The sequence below is a fragment of the Rana temporaria genome, chromosome 1 (genome assembly GCF_905171775.1).
Source record: "Rana temporaria chromosome 1, aRanTem1.1, whole genome shotgun sequence".
Lineage (NCBI taxonomy): Eukaryota > Metazoa > Chordata > Amphibia > Anura > Ranidae > Rana > Rana temporaria.
The window spans coordinates 452,935,827-452,959,532 of NC_053489.1; the positions used below are offsets into that span (position 1 = coordinate 452,935,827).

Sequence of the window (23,706 nt, forward strand, 5' to 3'; positions counted from 1 at the left end):
ACAAACTTTGCAAATACCAAGGTCTGTGATAGCTTGTTTTAGTGCTCTTTTAACGTTTGTTAAGAATGTAATTACTTTATTTATTTATTTTTGACTTTCAGTTTTTTTTTTTAATTGGCTATTAAACATAAATTAACCAATAATGACATTTAGAAAATTATAACAGGATACTTACTATGACTTAGTTACATATTTAGTAAATGCAATATATATAGATATTCTAAGTTTATATAACAAACAAATAGAATCCTTCTAATTTATGCCGTTAATTTTGGTTCTTAGATAATAATCAGCCAAGAATAGACCTATTCATCCCTAGGGGATCAAACTGTAAATAGGTCTACTCATAAAAAAAAAGTCAGTTAATAAACCCATGCACGGTTTTGAAACAAACAATATAGAAAATTAAATTAGTATAAGTCTCTACAGGAAATCTAATGTTATTGCATCTGGACCCGTGCTCGATATCTGCCACTTTTAGCTTAAGTTGTTTAATTTCTTCTACCAGCTCAAAATCGGAGTCCAGCAGATCATTATAGGCGTCAGTGACATCAACCGTTTTATTTTTTATATCATCAACCAACTTTTACTAAACCTTCTATTACCACTTTAGTTTTGTGCATATAGTTTTTTTTTTTTTTTGATAAATCTTTTTTTATTGCATTTTCGAACAATAAACAACACCAAAGCAAACAAACATTAAAAAGAGAAAAAAAAAAAAAAAAAAAATTCACATCGACTGGTATATAGACAGCATGTCAGATAGTGCTTAACAAGTCTCCGTATTTATAGTATGTAATATGAACAACTCATGACATGTACATGTGCATTTGAGCCACAGTTTGATATCGAGTATGCCAGACATCTCCTCCAACACCAGAAACAGCTATTCCCCGATCAGGCCCATAATCCTCCCCTACCCCGCCTCGGCAGAGTACCTACGAACTACTCCGTAACTTCCTCACCTGGCAATCAAGCCGTTGTAGGTTCCGCCAACCACGTACGCCAGATTTTTCCGTATTTCAAGGGACACCCTCTACTTTCATATGTGTCTTTATACAGGGGAAGGCTCTCGTTTACGAGACGCTTCCATTGAGCCAGAGAAGGCATCGTGGGTTTCTTCCAATTCATAGCTATATTTTTTCGGGCATAAAAGAGTAATAACCCAATCAAAGTCCTCCCCGCAACAGTCGGCACCAGCGTCTCTATCAGGCCCAAAAGGCACACCTCCATCGTTATTGGCACTGTAATCAGGGCGACCAGGCCAATCAGATCCAGCACCTCAGTCCAATACTGCTGGATCTTAGGGCAAGTCCAGAAAATATGTGTAAAGTCTCCCGGGGAGACACCACACCTCCAGCATTCTGCAGGAAGCTCAGGGTTCATTTTATGAAGCCTATGAGGTGTAATGTAAGCTCTTTGCACGATTTTAAACTGTACAAGCCTGTCTCGCAATGAAACTAGGGAGCTAAAGGGGAAATCCCAAACATCATCCCAATCATCGTTGTCCAGCGTAGGGATATCCCTTTGCCAACAGGACCAGAGCTTATCCATGGGAGGGAGAGACACAAATATCAAATGTTCATACAGCCGAGATGTTGGTTTTTCAGCACATCTGGAACGAAGTGTCTTCTCCAACCCTGACTGAACCACCATGCAGGAGGAATGTGGGAATTGGGCATTAAACGCATGCGACAGCTGTAGGTACCGAAAGACATAATGATTTGGTATATTATAAGTCTGTGAGAGTCGGGACAAGGGGATCAGGGTATTGTTCTCCGTTATATGAGATATAAGTTTGATGCCATATTTGGTCCATACATATGGATCTAGCATTTTGTATAAATGAGGTGTAGTCGGATTCAGCCAAAGCGGAGCGTTCGGTGAGATTTCATTAGATCTGTACTTCTCCACCGCCAACCCCGCTCGCCATGCGCGTATGGTGGTGCACATGGAGGGGGTCAGGGGGTAAGGGGCACGAGGTCCCCTATAGATCAGTAATTTGAGTGCCTCCAATGAGCCCACCACTGCCGCCTCCAGTTTTGTGCATATAGTTACATAGTAGATGAGGTTGAAAAAAGACACAAGTCTATCAAGTCCAACCTATATATGACTGCACATCTTGTTAAATTGCTCCTCTCAGGGACAGAAGCATTTCTTTAATGTCTGTGTCAAGTATAGGCTGACCTAATATGGGGAAGGCAAGAAGTTTATCAGCACAGGGGTTATCAAGAGATGGCTTGTTATATTCAAGTATTGAACCACTGGCATAGTCTTCTGAGGGGGAACTCCTTCTCTGCCTTTGAGGGCCATTAATTTTCTTCACCATGTCAGGGTCATTGAATTGTGTGCCTTTTTCTGTGCTTCTAATTGAATGCAGAGGCCGTGCGTGGCGTCATAACATCGCACCTGGCCTCTGAACGTTCATAGAGACTCTGGTGACCATCTGGTCTGACGAAAATCTCTATGGTAAACATCTGGGACCGGCGGATCCTGTCTTTCAATGGAAGTGGTGATTCGGTAGAAGCACCAGCGGGTGGCGGGAGGGTGGAACTTCCCTTCTCGCTGCCGTAAGAACGATCAAGCGGCAGAACAGTAGTAGTAGTATGATCATTCTTATGGTGATAGGGGAATCGCCGTCTGAAAAAGCCGATATCTGAATGATGCCTGTAGCTGCAGGCATCTTTCAATATACCCGCATAAAATCAAGGATGTCGTATGAGGACCGGTGGGCGGGAAGTGGATAAAGACCCTTGCAGAGATTTTAAGGCTACCACGCATTAAAGCTCCCCAAGCTGGTATCTGGAATTTAACCCCCTGAGCGGTATTCCCGAGTCTGGCTCAGGGTGGAATTTCAGCACCAATAGCGGTATCCCCGAGCCAGACTCAGTATCGCATTGCAGTATCCAAAGGCAGAGGTTACTTACCTTGTCTCTGGATCCTGCGATGCCTCCCCGCTGTGTGATCGAGCTGTGTCTCCTCGCTCGATTCACACAGTGCTGAGTGCCGCCAAGCTCCGTTCCCTGCGACGTTACGACGCACGGGGGTGGAGATTGGAGCAAAATTTTAAAAAGTAAATACACAGTACACATACAGTATACTGTAATCTTATAGATTACAGTACTATATGAAATAAATACACACCCCCTTTGTCCCTAGTGGTCTTCCCAGTGTTCTACATGCACTTTTATATTATAAATGCTGTTCTTTCTGCCTGGAAACTGGAGATTGTCCATAGCAACCAAAAAGTGTCCCTTTATGTCAAAAGTGGTTTAATAAAATAGCGATAATAAATTAGAATCACTTGCATAATTGAGCAATAGTGATTTGTGGGGAAATTTGTCATCAAACAATAAAAGTAATGACATCGACAATTCTGCAACTGAGCATATTTCAGTGTTTTTGATTTGATTACATTATTGAATATTTTTTTTTTTTTTATAATTACATTATTATTTGTTATAATTATTTATAGTTATTTATTATATTATAATTTATCATTTTGTTTTTCAAACTTTATCATACCCGGGATGTCTACTAACCTCTTGTTTGGACAGATTTAAGTGAGTTATTAATAAGAATTACAGACCTGCAATATAAAATGACAAATTTCCATGCAAAATAATGGTACTGCTTTCAACACCTAAAATCTGACATAATCATACCGCCAGGGAGGTTAAACAAAGGGGTGAGGATATTGGCTTACATCATTGGCTAAAAATGGTCTTGCAATACTTGGTCAATGTCATTAGCCAAAAATGGTTATGTGGCCAAATTTGGTCAGTGTTGTCTCGCTATCCCCTTGTTTACATGGCCAGGGATGCCCAGCAATGAATGGGCAGGGTGATGTCACTGGTTGCTAAGAATGCAACAACACAGGATACACACTGAACCATTGACAGGGGAAAAGGGAAGCTGTCCTACATAGTAGCAGCAAAATAATTGCCACTATTTAGAGCGTTCAGCTCCCACCAAACAAACATTTTGAATGAACTTCCAGACTGAGCTGGGATCTCCTCCCTACACTAGACTAGAAAACTGATTTTTGCTGGTATTAAGAATTACATTTTAAGGCTGGGTTCAAACTTATGCGAATTTGATGTGAAATTCCCAGCATCCAATTTGCATAACAGGAGACTGTGACCGACTCTCAATGGCTCTCAGGAGCAGCTGCAGTCCGCAGTGTAAAAGGGTCCTGTGCATCTTTGGCTCCATTTCAGATCTGAATTCAGGCAAAAATTCTGACCTGATTTGCACCTGAAATGGAAAACGGACGCACCGGACCCCTGCTGTGAGCCGCGGCCACAGCTGGTGTGAACCCGACCTTAGGCAGATTTATAAAAAATAATGAGACGTCTGTTAGTAGATGTGATGGTTGTTTGGGCAAATTGTTAACAAACTGTTAATTCATTAAAAAATGTATTTTATTTACAAAGCATAGACATAGAAAATATAATCACAATTTAAACATATGTAACAGGTGGTAGTTGTCTGCGCTGTGATATGGCATTGATCAAATGAGTGGAATGGGGAAATGGTGAGTGAACGGGCTAGTGAGGCCTGGGGAGTGACAAGTGGTGCAGACACAAATTAACCTTGCCGGTTTGAAAATAGGTGCAGTCCTGTCTGGACTGTGAAATGATATAGTGAGATTTAACACATAAGGATGTAAGTGAAAATCAAACCAGAAAACTTAAACGTGAACATAAAATCTTAGATGAGTGCAAACCAAAAAGAAAGGGCCACAGTTCAACACTGGAACTGGTGCAGCGGTGATGCAATGATAAAGGTGGAAAGGATTCCAAATTCTGCAAAAGGAATACAGTCCTAATCAATCCAAACATACGCATGCAGCCCACACCTCAGTGATAAGTGCAGCTTACCTTCCAGCTGACATAAAAGGTCAGACACATAGGATATAAACGTTACCAGTTTTCTATTGGGTAAAAAATCTTGCTGCCAGTTCTCAATAATTGTTCACACATAGAGAGACAAAAATAACAAAGAAAAAGTTGTTGTAGCCTTGTCTTCCTAGCACTTATACAGCTGTAGGGAAAGGGATTTGTTTGGCAAGGTGGTAGATTGAGTCTCCACTTACACAACTTACACAGTGTGTAGGGAAAAAATGCACATCTCCACGAGTGCCGAACTCGTCTCCTGGTACTTCTCACTGTTGACAGCTTGTGGCTCTTTATCTTGTATCAGGCTGTCCACTCGTGTCAGGATAAGGAGAGCAGGGGACGGAGGGAGGAGAAAGTGCACATAGCATAAAACTGTACAGAAACTTTAATGACTAAAACCATAAAATAAAAAACTCACATGGAGCAGTGAGATGGCGATCATGTATCCACGAGCGCCGCGCTCGTCTGCCGTCCGTTCGGTACTGCTCCCGGTTAGTGCTCTGAGTCCCGACGCGTATTCGTCACACCACATGACTTCATCAGGGGATGGTTACTAGAGCACTGGATATGCTTAAATAGTGTCTGATTGATAGGACACAACGGCGGCCATTTTGTTGAGGTCCGCAATGTAAAATACCTAGTACCGACCCGGCGCCATTTTCCCTGAGCCATATAAGACTGGATAATGGAAATACTTCAGACATAGGTGATAGGCTGAGATGCAGGAAAGTGGGCGGAACCGGGTCGAAAGTGTCCTAAGTTAAAGTGAGGGATATAGGCAAGGGATCTTACTTGATGGAGGAAAAAATTTAACATATTGTGGTAAATCTGAAGAAAAATGAAGAGAGCAATGTCCAGCAATTTTATGATCGGGAAATGAGTCTGTGTGCACCGAGCTCCTATCCCCACACTGTTATAGGGATGCAGCCATACTATATCAGTGCTAGTAAGTATGTCAAAAATTGACATAGCAAAAGAAAAGGGTATAAGTCCAAATGGGATGAATGGATTAAAAGAGACACTGACACATGAAACATGTGTAAAGTATATATAGATCCCTGTGGCGGAGCCATATAGGAATCACAAAACGGCTTATAGAAGCCTAATAGGTGTATAATCATATAGGAATCACAAAACGGTTTATAGAAGACTAATGAGTGTATGATCAATATTATCATATTGATCGTGGCTCAGCTGGGAGCAGCACCCGACGCACGGCAGATTAAAAATAGGAAACTGACACATGATCTGGCACACTCGATGGGTGTTATGATAGAATGAGGTGAACAGGCCAAAAGGAAAAAATGGGTGAAAACTAAAAGTCACTTAAAAAGCAGTTCAGATCGAACTCGATGTTTAGGCCTCTGGGTGTGAAAGTGTCCATGTTAAAAATATATTTTGATTCTAGTTGGCTGAGGGCTCTGACCTTATGACCACCCCGCCATGGTCTAGAATACGGCACTATCCCCCAGAACTTCAGGTGTGAAGGGTCTTTTTGGTGGACCTTGGCAAAATGGCGAGATACGCTGTGGTTGAGAAATCCACTTTCTATATTTTTCACATGTTCTTTAATGCGTATCCTTAACACTCTCTTTGTGCGACCGATATATTGAAGTCCACAGCTGCATTCGAGGGCATAGACTGCGCCCTCTGTGTTGCAGCCAATGAAGTCCCTAATCTCATATTCCGTCCCGTTACTGTTGGATTTAAATGTACACACTTTTTGGTTGGGACGTTTGGTGTGTGTGCAAGAGTAGCACCTCTTGCAAGGGTAAAATCCCTTTCCAGTGAAGAATGTAAAGTGTTTCTTCGGAGGGTTTATCACACTTTTCACCAACTGGTCTCGCAGTGTAGGGGCTCTTCTATATATAAACCTCGGTTTTTCTGGCAGGAGGTCTCGGAGATCTTTGTCGCATTTCAGAATGTGCCAGTGCCTTTGGATAACTTGTTCGATTTTTTTGTGTTGTATACTATAGTCTAAGACCATAGGTACGACATCTTCTCTGCTTATGGGTGTCTTGTTTTCCAGAAGCTTTTTTCGTGGTATCTTCGAAACTTCCTCTATTCTTTGCCTGATAAATGTGTCATCGTATCCTTTTTGTATAAATCTACCACCTATTTGTTTAGCTTGCGTCTGGAATACATCTAGGTTTGTACAATTGCGTCGTAGGCGCATTAGTTGGCCTTTCGGTATGTTATAGAGCCAGTTCTTATGGTGACAGCTAGTAAGGGGGAGATAGCTGTTTCTGTCTACGTTTTTAAAATGGGTCTTGGTGTCGAAGGTGTTGTTATTTCTGGAGATCACTAAATCCAGGAAAGTGATACTGTGTTCTTCTATCTGCCAAGTGAGCTTGATATTTCTAGTGTTGATGTTCTTTTCAAATGTTTTTTATTGTATTTTTCAAAGATACACAATAAAGCACAAATAAAAGTCATAACAATACAACAGTTTCTTAGTCATACTATGTGTTCAACAGTGTGCCTGGGTAGGCTTCAAATTATCATTTTACTAAACAGTAACCATATAGGGCCTTAGTCCAGTTGGATAGTGGTCAGATGCTTAAACAAGTAACTAGCAATCCCTGTTTACCCCAACGGGATCATGCTGTAAACAAGGGATTATGGCTCATTATCTTATATTATTTAATAAAATCAAAATTAACATAAAGGGGTATCAAGGGAAGGAGGGGAGGGGAAGGTGAGTAGGAAGTTATCTTTTACATCCGGTCTAGTTTAGGAGTGTAGTCGTTCAGGAACACACTTAATAATTATTAAAATTCTTCAGAAAAATTCTTCAGAAAATTTGAGGCCCTAGGATGAGTAATCCATTCATTCCAATTTTTAATGAATTTACTTATGGTTCCTTTCCTATGTGCTAACATTAGCTCATAGTGAGCCTGAGTATTGAGTCTCTGGACAACATCAGATAAGTTAGGTGCTAAGGTAGATTTCCATAGTTTTGTTATGGTGAGTCTCGCTGCTGTAAGGAAGTTGGCAACTATAGTTCTAAATTGAGGAGGATAGACATCTAGATTTAAACCTAGTAGGGCTAATTCAGGTGTGAGTATTTTTAGATTACCAGTGAAGGATGCGATAAAGGAGGATACATTATTCCAGAAGCTAGATAAGGTTTTACAATCCCAGAGGGTATGTAACAAATTGCCAGTGTGGGATTCACATCTCCAGCATATGGGGGAGGAGCTAGGGAATATTTTGGATAGTCTGTAAGGGGTCAAATAACAGCGGTTTAGTATTTTCTGGGCGTTCTCCCAATGTTCTACACATGCAGAAGAAGAACTGTTAATATGGATGGCTTTTTGCCATTCTTCCCACGTAAAAGTTTGTGATAGATCCTTCTCCCATTTAATCATATTTAAAGTTTTGGTTTGAATTGGAAAAGATGAAAGTAGTTTATATATATGGGATATGCCTCTCTTCCCACTTATTTTATAGGAAGTGAAGAATTCCCACAGCACCCTAGGGAGTTCCACACTTTTCTTTGGGTCAAAGTTTTTATTGAACGGTTTGGCTATGAGTTTATTCGTTATTTTATGTATGTCATCGGGTGATAGCTGATCAAAAAAATTGATTCCCTGTTTGGACCAGGGTGTGGTAGTAATTCTTACTTTACAGTAATCGATTACTCCTAGTGGTATTGGCATTAGGACTGGGTTACATGTCGGCTGTAATTTTGTTAGAGCAAACTTCCAGGCTGCCAGAGTAGCTCTAATTGTTAGGAAGTTGGGTGTATTAATTTTTGGTAGAGCATAGCAGGCCATGGAAAGGGAAAATAGATCCTTCCCTTTAGACACTTCTCGTTCAATGTTCAACCATAATTTATCATTTGAATATCTGAACCAGTATCTCATTTGATCAAGGAGTGAGGCGAAGTAATATAGGCGTAAATCTGGGAGGTTTAGGCCTCCTTTAGCTTTAACCAATGACATAGTAGATAAAGCAATTCTAGGTTTCTTTCCCAACCAGACCAAGTTGCTCAATTTCAAGTTAATTTATGTGAAAAATTTAGTCGGTAATGGGATGGGGAGGGAGCGGAAGTAATATAGAATTTTTGGTAACGTCTTCATTTTAAAGGCTGCTATTCTTCCAATCCAAGATAGTTGTGTCTTTTTAATAGACTGTGTATCTTGAGTGATTTGAGTTAATAAGGAGGGATAATTTGCTTCATACAGTTTATTAGGTGGGTAAGTAAGTTGAATCCCAAGATAGGTAATGGAGGGGTTGTCCCAATTGTAGCTAGATTGTTGTTTTAGTTTAACAACTAGGTCTGGCGGGATGTTCATAGGTAGTACAAAACATTTACTATGATTAATCTTATAATAAGAGACTGATCCAAATTTATCTAGGATAGCAGTTACCTCTTCTAGTAGTGTGTCGGTAGCAGATAAAGTTAAAAGAACGTCGTCCGCGAATAATCCCAATTTATGTTCTATTTGACCGACCTTGATTCCTACGATATTGGGGTTAGATCTGAGAGATATCGCCAGTGGTTCAATTGCTAATGAGAATATAATGGGTGATAAGGGGCATCCCTGTCTAGTACCGTTTGAGAGACTAAACTGTTTAGATATACTTCCCGATGTAAATACCCTAGCAGATGGTGTAGTATAGAGAGACATTATGGCTTCAAAAATAAATCCTGTGAGACCAAATTTCTTAAGGGTTTCCGCTACATATCCCCAGTGCACTCTGTCGAATGCCTTCTCCGCATCCAGTCCGAGAAGCAGAGAAGGCATCCGACCGCGCTCTACATGGCTAAGTAGATTAATCATCCGTCTGGTGCTATCCGGGCCTTGACGTCCCTTCACGAATCCAACTTGATCTGGTTCAATCAGATAAGGAGTAATTTCTAATAGTCGATTAGCTAGAACCTTAGCAAAAAATTTTAAATCAGAATTAATTAGCGAGATAGGTCTATAATTAGTTGGAGAAGTCGGGTCTTTCCCTTGCTTTGGTATTGTGATGACAATTGCTTCAAGCATTTCCTTAGGGAATGAGCGGGTGTTGACAGCTTGATTAAACAATCTGGTCAAGTATGGAGAAAGCATATTTTCAAATGCCTTAAAGTATTCACTAGATAGGCCATCTGCACCGGGCGCTTTATTTAGTGGTAACATTGAGATTACTTTTTTGATTTCATTTACTGTTATAGGATCATTTAATTTTTCTAATGTAGCGGAATCTACTGTAGGGATGTTAAGTTTATCAAGAAATTGGGTTATATCTTTTAGGGTTGGTTGGGTGACAGTATGATCTTTTTTTAGATTATATAGGCCCTCATAGTATTCTGCAAACGCATCAGCTATACTCTGTGGGTTATACAATACTTTTCCTGACTTGTGGTGAACAATTTCATGGATTTTCTGTTTGTTCTGTCTAATACGTAGTTGCATGGCAAGTAACTTACCCGCTTTATTTCCTTGGGAGTAGTGGTTTAGTTTTAGTTTTTTTAGGTATTTTTCATGATCAGAGATCAAAGTCGCTCTAAGCTCGTGTCTGGCTTCATTAAGTTGTTGGAGGAGGAGGATGTGTTTGGGGGCTAGCTTGTGTTCCTTCTCTAATTTGTCTATTTTCACTAATAGATTATTTACCTCCTGTGACCGCCTTTTTTTTTCCCTAGACGTCAATTGTATCAGCATTCCTCTGGAGAAAGCTTTGTGGGCACACCATATACTAGAGATAGAGACTTCGTCGTTGTCATTAAATTTAAAATATTCTTCTAGTCTTTCCTTCATCTCTGCCAGAGCTCCTCTATGTGACAAAATATATGTATTGTTCCTCCAAAGAACATGCTTAGAATTTTGTTGGGCTAGATCAATAATTAAAGAGATTGGAGCATGGTCAGACCATGTTATGTTATGTATATGGGCATCTGTGGTTTTCTGGAGGAGAGCTCTGTCAGTGATGAAGAAGTCGATCCTAGAATAGGATTTATGGACATTTGAATAAAACGTAAAGTCCTTTTCTGTTGCGTGGAGACACCTCCAAGGATCATGGAGGTCTTCTTGTGAGAAGATGTTCTTCAAACCTCTTCGTTTGGATTGGATCCCTTTAGTGGTGTCCAGAGTAGGGTCCATCGTTGCATTAAAGTCCCCACATAAGATAATATTGCCTTTTTGTATTTTCTTTGTTATTGTGATAACTTTTTGAAGGAATTGTTGTGGGTTCCTATTTGGTGCGTAGATATTGACTAATGTTAGTATTGTATTTTCAATCTTTGCAACCAGTATTACATACCGACCTTGTTGGTCAATTTTTGAGTCCAAAAGTTGAAAGGAGATTGAATCCTTGATGATCGTTAGGACTCCTTTTTTTTTCTTACTGTTGTGAGATGCGAAGATATGCGGGAATTTAGGGTGTGAAAATTGAGGAGGGTTGTCTCTTGCAAAATGCGATTCTTGAATGCAGAGTATGTCGCATCCGAATTTTAGGGCATCATTCCATAGGGCTTTTCTTTTGAAGGGGCTGTTGAGGCCCTTCACATTTAATGAGAGTAGTTTTAGATTAGGCATAGCGAATAATTTTCATATAGATGAATTGTATATGTATCGAATGTAGTAAAGGCAAAGCGTGTCCATCGACTACATAACTTCCATGAAAAAAGAAGATTGTAAGATATTGCTTGTGAGGGGGGGAGGGAAGGAAATTAGGATCATGGTCAAAAACAGAGACAAAAACAAAAAATAACATGTAAAAACAAGCGAGTTGTCGAGCAACTCTTGTGTGCATAAATGTGTGCACTCTCGTTGTGGGGGCTTTGTTAATCATAGATCAGGGGTTCAGGATAGGGGCTCCCTGGGATTCATGTGCCTGAGGAACTTAGGCCATGATAAACTGGAGAGAAAAGAGACAAGAATTTTCATACCGGCGGTTGTGTCATCCATGACTGACATTCCAAGGAGCGGTCAGTTTTTCTTTGGTGGTTCCATCGATCGGGGTACTTTCATCATTTGGGAGTAGATTCCATTTTTTCAGAATCTTGAGGCCATCTTCCAGTGTGTGTATTGTATGAGACATGTTATCTTTTTCCACAGATAGTTTGGTTGGAAAACCCCATCTATAAATTAATTTATGGTTTCGAAGTATTTTGGTGATCGGATTCAGGTTTTTCCGCGCCAAGATAGTAGCTTGGGAAAGATCGGAGTATAGGATAATTCCCGCGTAGGGGTCTGGTAGTGGTGCATGGTGTCTTGCAAAATGCATTAGCATGTCTTTTGTCTGGAAAAAATGGATCTTGGCGATCACATCTCTTGGAAGTTTCGCTGCGATGTGCGAGGGCTTAGGAAGTCTGTGAGCTCTGTCGATCACTAGATCTTGTTTTTGCAATGAGGGGATAAGGTCCACGAACATTTTTTGCAAAAAGATTCTTAGGTCATTATTTTTTACGTTTTCAGGGATGCCGCGGAATTTAATATTGTTTCGCCTAGACCTATCTTCGAGGTCTGAGACTTTAAGCTTCAGTTGTCTGACTTCTTCCTCAAGAGCAAAATGGTCATCAACTAATTCATTATGGGCGTCAGTGAAGTCAGTCATTTTGTTTTCAATATAATCCACTCTTTCACCCAAATCTCCTATTTCCGCTTTAGATTTTTGCATAAATGCTCTCATGTCATGTTGGATCGCTCCATGCAATGATTTTAGCATTTCCTTCATATCAGTGTCAAGCATTGCTTTGCCAGAGGTGGGAAAGGAGTCCAATTTTACCTCATAGGGGTTAATATCAGCATCAGAATCACAGTCTATTTCAATGTCACTTACTTTATCTCCAGATGACACTTTTCTCCTTTGTTTTACAGGGCTGATGAAGTCTGATTCAAAGGCTTCATTTTGTTGTTCCTTCTCAGGCTGCTGCAGCATCAGAGCCTGTATCTTTCTCCTCACAGAGTTGCCTGGCAGCTGGTCTGTGTGTGTGAGGGAGGAGGCGCCATCTTTTTCCTGAGGGGATTCAGCCGGACTGATAAACAACCCCAATTTGCGGGGTTTCTTGCGGGAATTACGTTTCTCCATAATGCTGGAGATGTTCTCTGTCCTCTCCGGATCGATACTGTGTCCTCGGGCGCGCTTTTCGTCGCTGCTAGCCGCTTCAGGAAGGTATTAGAACATGGAGCTCTAGCAGTGAGCTTCCATACAGATTCCCTGCTGGCCACGCCCCCTCTAGTGTTGATGTTCAAACTCTCAAGAAAGGTCTCAAGTGACTGGTGATCGCCTTTCCACAGGATAAAAATGTCGTCAATGTATCTTTTATATATTACAAGATCTCTCGGGTAGTCGGAAAAGACCGCTTCTTCCTCCCATTGGGACATAAATAGTCCTGCCACGCTCGGAGCAAATTTGGCTCCCATTGCCACTCCGGTTCGCTGCTGATAATACTGATCGTTGTACCATAGATGACTATGTTTTAGACAAAAGTCTAAACATTTGATGATGTACTTTCTTTGTACACAAGGAAGATTGGAAAAATTCCTAAGTCCCCATTTGGTGGCATCACATGCTAAGTGGTGGGGAATGATGGTGTATAAGGATGAAACGTCCGCCGTGGCCATCAACATGGGGCCATCTTCATTAAGCTCAGTCAGCAGTTGCAGCATCTCTTTTGTATCTTTTAAGTATGCGCGTGTGCATTGGACGGCTTGTTGGAGGAAGCGGTCTATGTATTGGCCTAGCCTCGCTGTTATGGAGTCTATCCCATTTACAATGGGTCTAAAGGGAGGGTCATCTTTATCTTTGTGCATCTTTGGCAGCGCATAGATGATGGGTGTTCGACAGGCCTCCGGAATCAAAAATCTTGCCTCTTTTTTATTCAATACTCCTTTTTTGAGGCCTAGGTGCACGACTTGTTCAAGATCTTTCCTCCAGTTAAATATAGGATTTCTTGACATCGGACTGTAAGTCTCAGAGTCGTCGAGGAGTCTCATCATGCCTCTATGATATTGTTCCGTAGTGAGTAATACAATCCCACCACCCTTGTCTGAGGGTCTAATTACGAGATCTTTATTTGCTCTGAGCTTCTTGATGCCAATCTTCATAGATGTTGGTTCTTCGACTTTCTTAAACGCTAGATTTTTTTATCTCTTCTGTCACCATATTCCTAAATACTTCTATATATTTCCCATCTTTGACTTTTGGATTGAAGGTAGATTTATTCCTTAATTGACTACACACCACTCCCTTGTTCTCCTCTCTGGTAGGTTTAAAGGACTTGCCACTCATGTATTTTTTAATGTTCAATTTCCTAACATATTTTTCTATATTTATGTAGGTTTGAAATTTATCCATGTTTTTGGCCGGTGCGTATTTGAGTCCTTTATCTAAAACCAGAATTTCTTCTTGGGTCAATGGTGTATTAGTAAGGTTAAAAATTCCTTCTCCTATAGTTAAAAAAGAAAGAGAGAGCGGGACTTTAAATGAAGCATGTGCAGGGATCAGATTACAATGGATAGGGGGAAAATAATAAATATGGAATAAGTTATTAATTTCAAGACTTTCAAATAATGCACCGTCCATGACTATATTGCATTATTAAAGAAATTTTGTAAACAATTATATATATATACTTAACAGAAAAAGCTGGGGTATTTAATATAGAAAAAAGGGGGGGGGGGTTTTTTGGGGCTATAAATTAGATGACAAACTCAAATACAGGTGAAGCAATAAACATTTGAAGCAATAAACATTTCTAACCAGGTTCCTCCTTACCATCCAATCAGCAAGCCAAGTACAACGGTCTAACTATACATATTAAAAGCAGAGGATTAGTCGCACACATTTGCAAATATATGTTTTAAGCTGCAGAGCCATCGCCAAGGCTCCCTGCGATTCTGCAGTCCTAACTACACACTTTTTAAAGTCTCCTCAATGGAGGCATGTACAAACTGATGGGTGGATGAAGGACAGGTGATTGGGGGGTGTGTCCCCACCTCACCTATGCCTGGTAAGAAATGAAAAAACAAAACCACAAAAAGAAACTGCAGCAATAGCAAAAATCAATGCAGACACCTGATTTAAACAATCGAGTCCCACAACTCACATGCTTCCATCCCTCATTATTTTGGAATAAAGGGGGGGGGTTTCAAATTTGGGACTTTAAATGAGGTAGTTAGTAAAACCACCTCCATCCCTGGTTGTATAATAAAAAAGAAAGAGAGAGCGGGACTTTAAATGAAGCATGTGCAGGGATCAGATTACAATGGATAGGGGGAAAATAATAAATATGGAATAAGTTATTAATTTCAAGACTTTCAAATAATGCACCGTCCATGACTATATTGCATTATTAAAGAAATATTGTAAACAATTATATATATATACTTAACAGAAAAAGCTGGGGTATTTAATATAGAAAAAAGGGGGGGGGGTTTTTTTGGGGCTATAAATTAGATGACAAACTCAAATACAGGTGAAGCAATAAACATTTCTAACCAGGTTCCTCCTTACCATCCAATCAGCAAGCCAAGTACAACGGTCTAACTATACATATTAAAAGCAGAGGATTAGTCGCACACATTTGCAAATATATGTTTTAAGCTGCAGAGCCATCGCCAAGGCTCCCTGCGATTCTGCAGTCCTAACTACACACTTTTTAAAGTCTCCTCAATGGAGGCATGTACAAACTGATGGGTGGATGAAGGACAGGTGATTGGGGGGTGTGTCCCCACCTCACCTATGCCTGGTAAGAAATGAAAAAACAAAACCACAAAAAGAAACTGCAGCAATAGCAAAAATCAATGCAGACACCTGATTTAAACAATCGAGTCCCACAACTCACATGCTTCCATCCCTCATTATTTTGGAATAAAGGGGGGGGGTTTCAAATTTGGGACTTTAAATGAGGTAGTTAGTAAAACCACCTCCATCCCTGGTTGTATAATAAAAAAGAAAGAGAGAGCGGGACTTTAAATGAAGCATGTGCAGGGATCAGATTACAATGGATAGGGGGAAAATAATAAATATGGAATAAGTTATTAATTTCAAGACTTTCAAATAATGCACCGTCCATGACTATATTGCATTATTAAAGAAATTTTGTAAACAATTATATATATATATACTTAACAGAAAAAGCTGGGGTATTTAATATAGAAAAAAGGGGGGGGGGGGTTTTTTTGGGGCTATAAATTAGATGACAAACTCAAATACAGGTGAAGCAATAAACATTTCTAACCAGGTTCCTCCTTACCATCCAATCAGCAAGCCAAGTACAACGGTCTAACTATACATATTAAAAGCAGAGGATTAGTCGCACACATTTGCAAATATATGTTTTAAGCTGCAGAGCCATCGCCAAGGCTCCCTGCGATTCTGCAGTCCTAACTACACACTTTTTAAAGTCTCCTCAATGGAGGCATGTACAAACTGATGGGTGGATGAAGGACAGGTGATTGGGGGGTGTGTCCCCACCTCACCTATGCCTGGTAAGAAATGAAAAAACAAAACCACAAAAAGAAACTGCAGCAATAGCAAAAATCAATGCAGACACCTGATTTAGACAATCGAGTCCCACAACTCACATGCTTCCATCCCTCATTATTTTGGAATAAAGGGGGGGGGGTTTCAAATTTGGGACTTTAAATGAGGTAGTTAGTAAAACCACCTCCATCCCTGGTTGTATAATAAAAAAGAAAGAGAGAGCGGGACTTTAAATGAAGCATGTGCAGGGATCAGATTACAATGGATAGGGGGAAAATAATAAATATGGAATAAGTTATTAATTTCAAGACTTTCAAATAATGCACCGTCCATGACTATATTGCATTATTAAAGAAATTTTGTAAACAATTATATATATATACTTAACAGAAAAAGCTGGGGTATTTAATATAGAAAAAAGGGGGGGGGGGTTTTGGGGCTATAAATTAGATGACAAACTCAAATACAGGTGAAGTCATGGACGGTGCATTATTTGAAAGTCTTGAAATTAATAACTTATTCCATATTTATTATTTTCCCCCTATCCATTGTAATCTGATCCCTGCACATGCTTCATTTAAAGTCCCGCTCTCTCTTTCTTTTTTATTATACAACCAGGGATGGAGGTGGTTTTACTAACTACCTCATTTAAAGTCCCAAATTTGAAACCCCCCCCCTTTATTCCAAAATAATGAGGGATGGAAGCATGTGAGTTGTGGGACTCGATTGTTTAAATCAGGTGTCTGCATTGATTTTTGCTATTGCTGCAGTTTCTTTCTGTGGTTTTGTTTTTTCATTTCTTACCAGGCATAGGTGAGGTGGGGACACACCCCCCAATCACCTGTCCTTCATCCACCCATCAGTTTGTACATGCCTCCATTGAGGAGACTTTAAAAAGTGTGTAGTTAGGACTGCAGAATCGCAGGGAGCCTTGGCGATGGCTCTGCAGCTTAAAACATATATTTGCAAATGTGTGCGACTAATCCTCTGCTTTTAATATGTATAGTTAGACCGTTGTACTTGGCTTGCTGATTGGATGGTAAGGAGGAACCTGGTTAGAAATGTTTATTGCTTCACCTGTATTTGAGTTTGTCATCTAATTTATAGCCCCAAAAAACCCCCCCCCCCCCCTTTTTTCTATATTAAATACCCCAGCTTTTTCTGTTAAGTATAAATATATAATTGTTTACAAAATTTCTTTAATAATGCAATATAGTCATGGACGGTGCATTATTTGAAAGTCTTGAAATTAATAACTTATTCCATATTTATTATTTTCCCCCTATCCATTGTAATCTGATCCCTGCACATGCTTCATTTAAAGTCCCGCTCTCTCTTTCTTTTTTATTATACAACCAGGGATGGAGGTGGTTTTACTAACTACCTCATTTAAAGTCCCAAATTTGAAACCCCCCCCCTTTATTCCAAAATAATGAGGGATGGAAGCATGTGAGTTGTGGGACTCGATTGTTTAAATCAGGTGTCTGCATTGATTTTTGCTATTGCTGCAGTTTCTTTTTGTGGTTTTGTTTTTTCATTTCTTACCAGGCATAGGTGAGGTGGGGACACACCCCCCAATCACCTGTCCTTCATCCACCCATCAGTTTGTACATGCCTCCATTGAGGAGACTTTAAAAAGTGTGTAGTTAGGACTGCAGAATCGCAGGGAGCCTTGGCGATGGCTCTGCAGCTTAAAACATATATTTGCAAATGTGTGCGACTAATCCTCTGCTTTTAATATGTATAGTTAGACCGTTGTACTTGGCTTGCTGATTGGATGGTAAGGAGGAACCTGGTTAGAAATGTTTATTGCTTCACCTGTATTTGAGTTTGTCATCTAATTTATAGCCCCAAAAACCCCCCCCCCCTTTTTTCTATATTAAATACCCCAGCTTTTTCTGTTAAGTATATATATATATAATTGTTTACAAAATTTCTTTAATAATGCAATATAGTCATGGACGGTGCATTATTTGAAAGTCTTGAAATTAATAACTTATTCCATATTTATTATTTTCCCCCTATCCATTGTAATCTGATCCCTGCACATGCTTCATTTAAAGTCCCGCTCTCTCTTTCTTTTTTATTATACAACCAGGGATGGAGGTGGTTTTACTAACTACCTCATTTAAAGTCCCAAATTTGAAACCCCCCCCCCTTTATTCCAAAATAATGAGGGATGGAAGCATGTGAGTTGTGGGACTCGATTGTTTAAATCAGGTGTCTGCATTGATTTTTGCTATTGCTGCAGTTTCTTTCTGTGGTTTTGTTTTTTCATTTCTTACCAGGCATAGGTGAGGTGGGGACACACCCCCCAATCACCTGTCCTTCATCCACCCATCAGTTTGTACATGCCTCCATTGAGGAGACTTTAAAAAGTGTGTAGTTAGGACTGCAGAATCGCAGGGAGCCTTGGCGATGGCTCTGCAGCTTAAAACATATATTTGCAAATGTGTGCGACTAATCCTCTGCTTTTAATATGTATAGTTAGACCGTTGTACTTGGCTTGCTGATTGGATGGTAAGGAGGAACCTGGTTAGAAATGTTTATTGCTTCACCTGTATTTGAGTTTGTCATCTAATTTATAGCCCCAAAAAAACCCCCCCCCCTTTTTTCTATATTAAATACCCCAGCTTTTTCTGTTAAGTATATATATATAATTGTTTACAAAATTTCTTTAATAATGCAATATAGTCATGGACGGTGCATTATTTGAAAGTCTTGAAATTAATAACTTATTCCATATTTATTATTTTCCCCCTATCCATTGTAATCTGATCCCTGCACATGCTTCATTTAAAGTCCCGCTCTCTCTTTCTTTTTTATTATACAACCAGGGATGGAGGTGGTTTTACTAACTACCTCATTTAAAGTCCCAAATTTGAAACCCCCCCCCTTTATTCTCCTATAGTTCTCAATTCCTTGCTTTTTCTCTCTTGTTTTCTTTTTCCTGCCCTGCATCCTCTTTTCTTGGGGGGCTTCTCTGTTTTAATTCCTCTGTTTTCCTCGGGGGATGATAAGTCGTATCCCGGTCTAAAAAAGACTTGCTATATCCTTCCTCATATCGATACTCAGGGGCTCTTCTTTCCTCTCTGTACCAGTCCCGTGGATCTCTTGGGGGGATATACTGGTTGTAGTAATACCCTGGGCTCCTTTCTCTCGGTCTAGGGAATAGAGGTGGGGGTCCATGTCTTTCTCTTTGTTCATAATGTTGGTCCGGGCCTGGACTCCTACGATACGGTCTATAGTCATAAGGTTGGTCACCTCTATATTCTCTATTATCATAGTTTCTTGTGGAGTAATCAGGGCTTCTACCTTGTTCGTATTGTGGACCCCTGGTATCTTTGTATCCTTGATTGGTTTTATTCCAGTTATTATGTGGTTTTTTATTTTTACGATTTTTTGATTTTTTCCAGCCTGGCTGGGGAGTAGGTGCTGTCTGTGAATGTTTTCTCCAGGAATTACGTGGGGTCTGGCCACTAGGGGGTTCTTGTTTGTCTTCTCGGTGTCCATTCTTATATAGATTTTGTCCTGAAACAACATCCCTGGTTTCTCTGTTGGTGTCAGACACTCCTGGAGGACTGATGCTTGTTGTGGCTTCCGTGGGTGCCGATCCATGATGGACCATTTTTTCCGGCGTTGAAAATGTAGAGATGGGATCAGTAACTCCCTTGTTGACCTGCCATCTGTACACTAAATCATTTTTATAGTCACCTATATCCCTTGCATACTTCTTGCTTTTTCTTTGTTGTACTTCAGAATCCTTTTTGACAAGGTCTTTGTTTAGTAAAGCAGTAAGACGTTTAAATTCTTCAGTGTCTTTATGTGTGTCCAATCTTGTCTTCAGTTCTGCTAGGGCTAGCTCAGTTTTCTTGAGCTTCTTCTGTTTCCTTTTATTCAGAAAATGCAGAAGCTCAATGCCTTTGCCGTTGAAAAACCTGAACCATTCTTCATTGGATTCCTGGTCTCCTAGCCCGTCATTAGGGGGGACATCCCACCTGAGTCGTCTAGGGACCAGATTGGCTTTAATATAACGTTCAAAAGTTTGAATATCCCACCACAGGTTGATTTTCTTCTCAAGGCCATGTCCTAATTTTCGTATAAGGTGTGCTACATTACTGTCTGTTTTGGGATCATCGTTATTGAAAACAAGGTCGAGATTGACCTCTCGTTGTTCAATAAACGTGAAAATATCCATGACTGCTGCTGGAGTGAGTGAAGGTATAGTAGTATAAAAAATGAGTGAAAGCTCCTGCGCTGTGTAGGATACGGGGAAAGGGACGTGACAGAAGAAATAGGGGGGGGGGGGATGAGCTAAGGGATGAGTGCGATATAGTGAGCACTGCAGCAAACAAATGGAGAGTCTATCCTTTGTAGACAAAGAAGGGTATATGTAACAGGTGGTAGTTGTCTGCGCTGTGATATGGCATTGATCAAATGAGTGGAATGGGGAAATGGTGAGTGAACGGGCTAGTGAGGCCTGGGGAGTGACAAGTGGTGCAGACACAAATTAACCTTGCCGGTTTGAAAATAGGTGCAGTCCTGTCTGGACTGTGAAATGATATAGTGAGATTTAACACATAAGGATGTAAGTGAAAATCAAACCAGAAAACTTAAACGTGAACATAAAATCTTAGATGAGTGCAAACCAAAAAGAAAGGGCCACAGTTCAACACTGGAACTGGTGCAGCGGTGATGCAATGATAAAGGTGGAAAGGATTCCAAATTCTGCAAAAGGAATACAGTCCTAATCAATCCAAACATACGCATGCAGCCCACACCTCAGTGATAAGTGCAGCTTACCTTCCAGCTGACATAAAAGGTCAGACACATAGGATATAAACGTTACCAGTTTTCTATTGGGTAAAAAATCTTGCTGCCAGTTCTCAATAATTGTTCACACATAGAGAGACAAAAATAACAAAGAAAAAGTTGTTGTAGCCTTGTCTTCCTAGCACTTATACAGCTGTAGGGAAAGGGATTTGTTTGGCAAGGTGGTAGATTGAGTCTCCACTTACACAACTTACACAGTGTGTAGGGAAAAAATGCACATCTCCACGAGTGCCGAACTCGTCTCCTGGTACTTCTCACTGTTGACAGCTTGTGGCTCTTTATCTTGTATCAGGCTGTCCACTCGTGTCAGGATAAGGAGAGCAGGGGACGGAGGGAGGAGAAAGTGCACATAGCATAAAACTGTACAGAAACTTTAATGACTAAAACCATGATGAAGTCACGTGGTGTGACGAATACGCGTCGGGACTCAGAGCACTAACCGGGAGCAGTACCGAACGGACGGCAGACGAGCGCGGCGCTCGTGGATACATGATCGCCATCTCACTGCTCCATGTGAGTTTTTTATTTTATGGTTTTAGTCATTAAAGTTTCTGTACAGTTTTATGCTATGTGCACTTTCTCCTCCCTCCGTCCCCTGCTCTCCTTATCCTGACACGAGTGGACAGCCTGATACAAGATAAAGAGCCACAAGCTGTCAACAGTGAGAAGTACCAGGAGACGAGTTCGGCACTCGTGGAGATGTGCATTTTTTCCCTACACACTGTGTAAGTTGTGTAAGTGGAGACTCAATCTACCACCTTGCCAAACAAATCCCTTTCCCTACAGCTGTATAAGTGCTAGGAAGACAAGGCTACAACAACTTTTTCTTTGTTATTTTTGTCTCTCTATGTGTGAACAATTATTGAGAACTGGCAGCAAGATTTTTTACCCAATAGAAAACTGGTAACGTTTATATCCTATGTGTCTGACCTTTTATGTCAGCTGGAAGGTAAGCTGCACTTATCACTGAGGTGTGGGCTGCATGCGTATGTTTGGATTGATTAGGACTGTATTCCTTTTGCAGAATTTGGAATCCTTTCCACCTTTATCATTGCATCACCGCTGCACCAGTTCCAGTGTTGAACTGTGGCCCTTTCTTTTTGGTTTGCACTCATCTAAGATTTTATGTTCACGTTTAAGTTTTCTGGTTTGATTTTCACTTACATCCTTATGTGTTAAATCTCACTATATCATTTCACAGTCCAGACAGGACTGCACCTATTTTCAAACCGGCAAGGTTAATTTGTGTCTGCACCACTTGTCACTCCCCAGGCCTCACTAGCCCGTTCACTCACCATTTCCCCATTCCACTCATTTGATCAATGCCATATCACAGCGCAGACAACTACCACCTGTTACATATACCCTTCTTTGTCTACAAAGGATAGACTCTCCATTTGTTTGCTGCAGTGCTCACTATATCGCACTCATCCCTTAGCTCATCTCCCCCCCCCCTATTTCTTCTGTCACGTCCCTTTCCCCGTATCCTACACAGCGCAGGAGCTTTCACTCATTTTTTTTTACAATTTAAACATACATGGAGCATCTAGTCTTACTAGTGTGCTAAATTGCACTATAATGATCAATAGTTCCAGAGTACACTATTAAAGCCACACTTATGTGATGTCCATGTTCTGTAAGCAGTCAGTATAATGGTTGACAAAGAGAACTAACAATTTTAGAAGGTGAGACATACATAATTGTACATGATTTGAACCACAGAACTAAAATCTTTGAATTTCATGAAGGCATTACCTACAGTACTTGCAGCTTTGATCTTATTCTTGACATAGGTGTGACTTGCTTGGTTGTCTCCCACCAGTATCACACTGAGATGAGGCCTTTGGTTGCCAAGGAACATCCAGGATTCTACATCTTTCTGGATCTCTTTTTTAATTTCTTTGGCAAGTTTTGTTCCTGAGATAATTTGCGCTTTGGATCTGCAGAACATTCTAAATAGTAAAACATAGTTAGAATGACTATATATATATATATCTTTTTTTTTTCTGTACAACTCTACAGTTCCTTGGTTGCTTTATGTCAGCCACCTTACTAGATGTGGTTTTAAAGGGGAACTGCAGGCTACCAATTGTAAGACATTAGTAGACCAATGGTAAATACTAAATTTGGGGGCACATAGGTGTTTATTTACTAAATTAGGCTCAATAGGCTGTCACTTTGCACAGATAGCTACACTATTGCAAGGAAATTATCCTCAGAGCTTAGTGAATTGAGGTAAGCTCTGCTTACCTCCATAATCCAATCGTGTGAAAACAAGCAATGTTTTTGTTATTGTTTGCAAAGTGAAATTTTAACCACATTTACTAAGAACAGTGCAACATTCCTTGCAAAAACAGCCTATTTTCCTTTAGTAAGGCTCCATTCACATCTATGCGACAAAACGCCAGACGCTTCTGTCGCTAGAGGGGAGAATTCCCATTGCTGTCTATGGAGATGGTTCACATCTCATAGACGCCAAACGCCTGTCGCCTGAAAAAAAGTCCCGGACCCTTTTTTTCAGGCAACATTGGCGTTCGCCCATTGACAG

At 40.3% G+C, this 23,706-nt stretch overlaps 1 protein-coding gene across 2 annotated transcripts in view; it reads right to left on the bottom strand.

The window, feature by feature from the left end:
- MTHFD2L (methylenetetrahydrofolate dehydrogenase (NADP+ dependent) 2 like) overlaps positions 1-23,706 on the bottom strand; it is a 166,749-nt gene that overhangs the window by 129,017 nt on the left and 14,026 nt on the right. For both annotated transcript variants that reach the window (XM_040327750.1, XM_040327748.1), the window contains exon 3: positions 22,914-23,110. In XM_040327750.1, the coding sequence (XP_040183684.1) occupies positions 22,914-23,109 (196 nt within the window). In that variant the 5' untranslated portion in view covers position 23,110. The remainder of the gene's footprint in view (positions 1-22,913; positions 23,111-23,706) is intronic.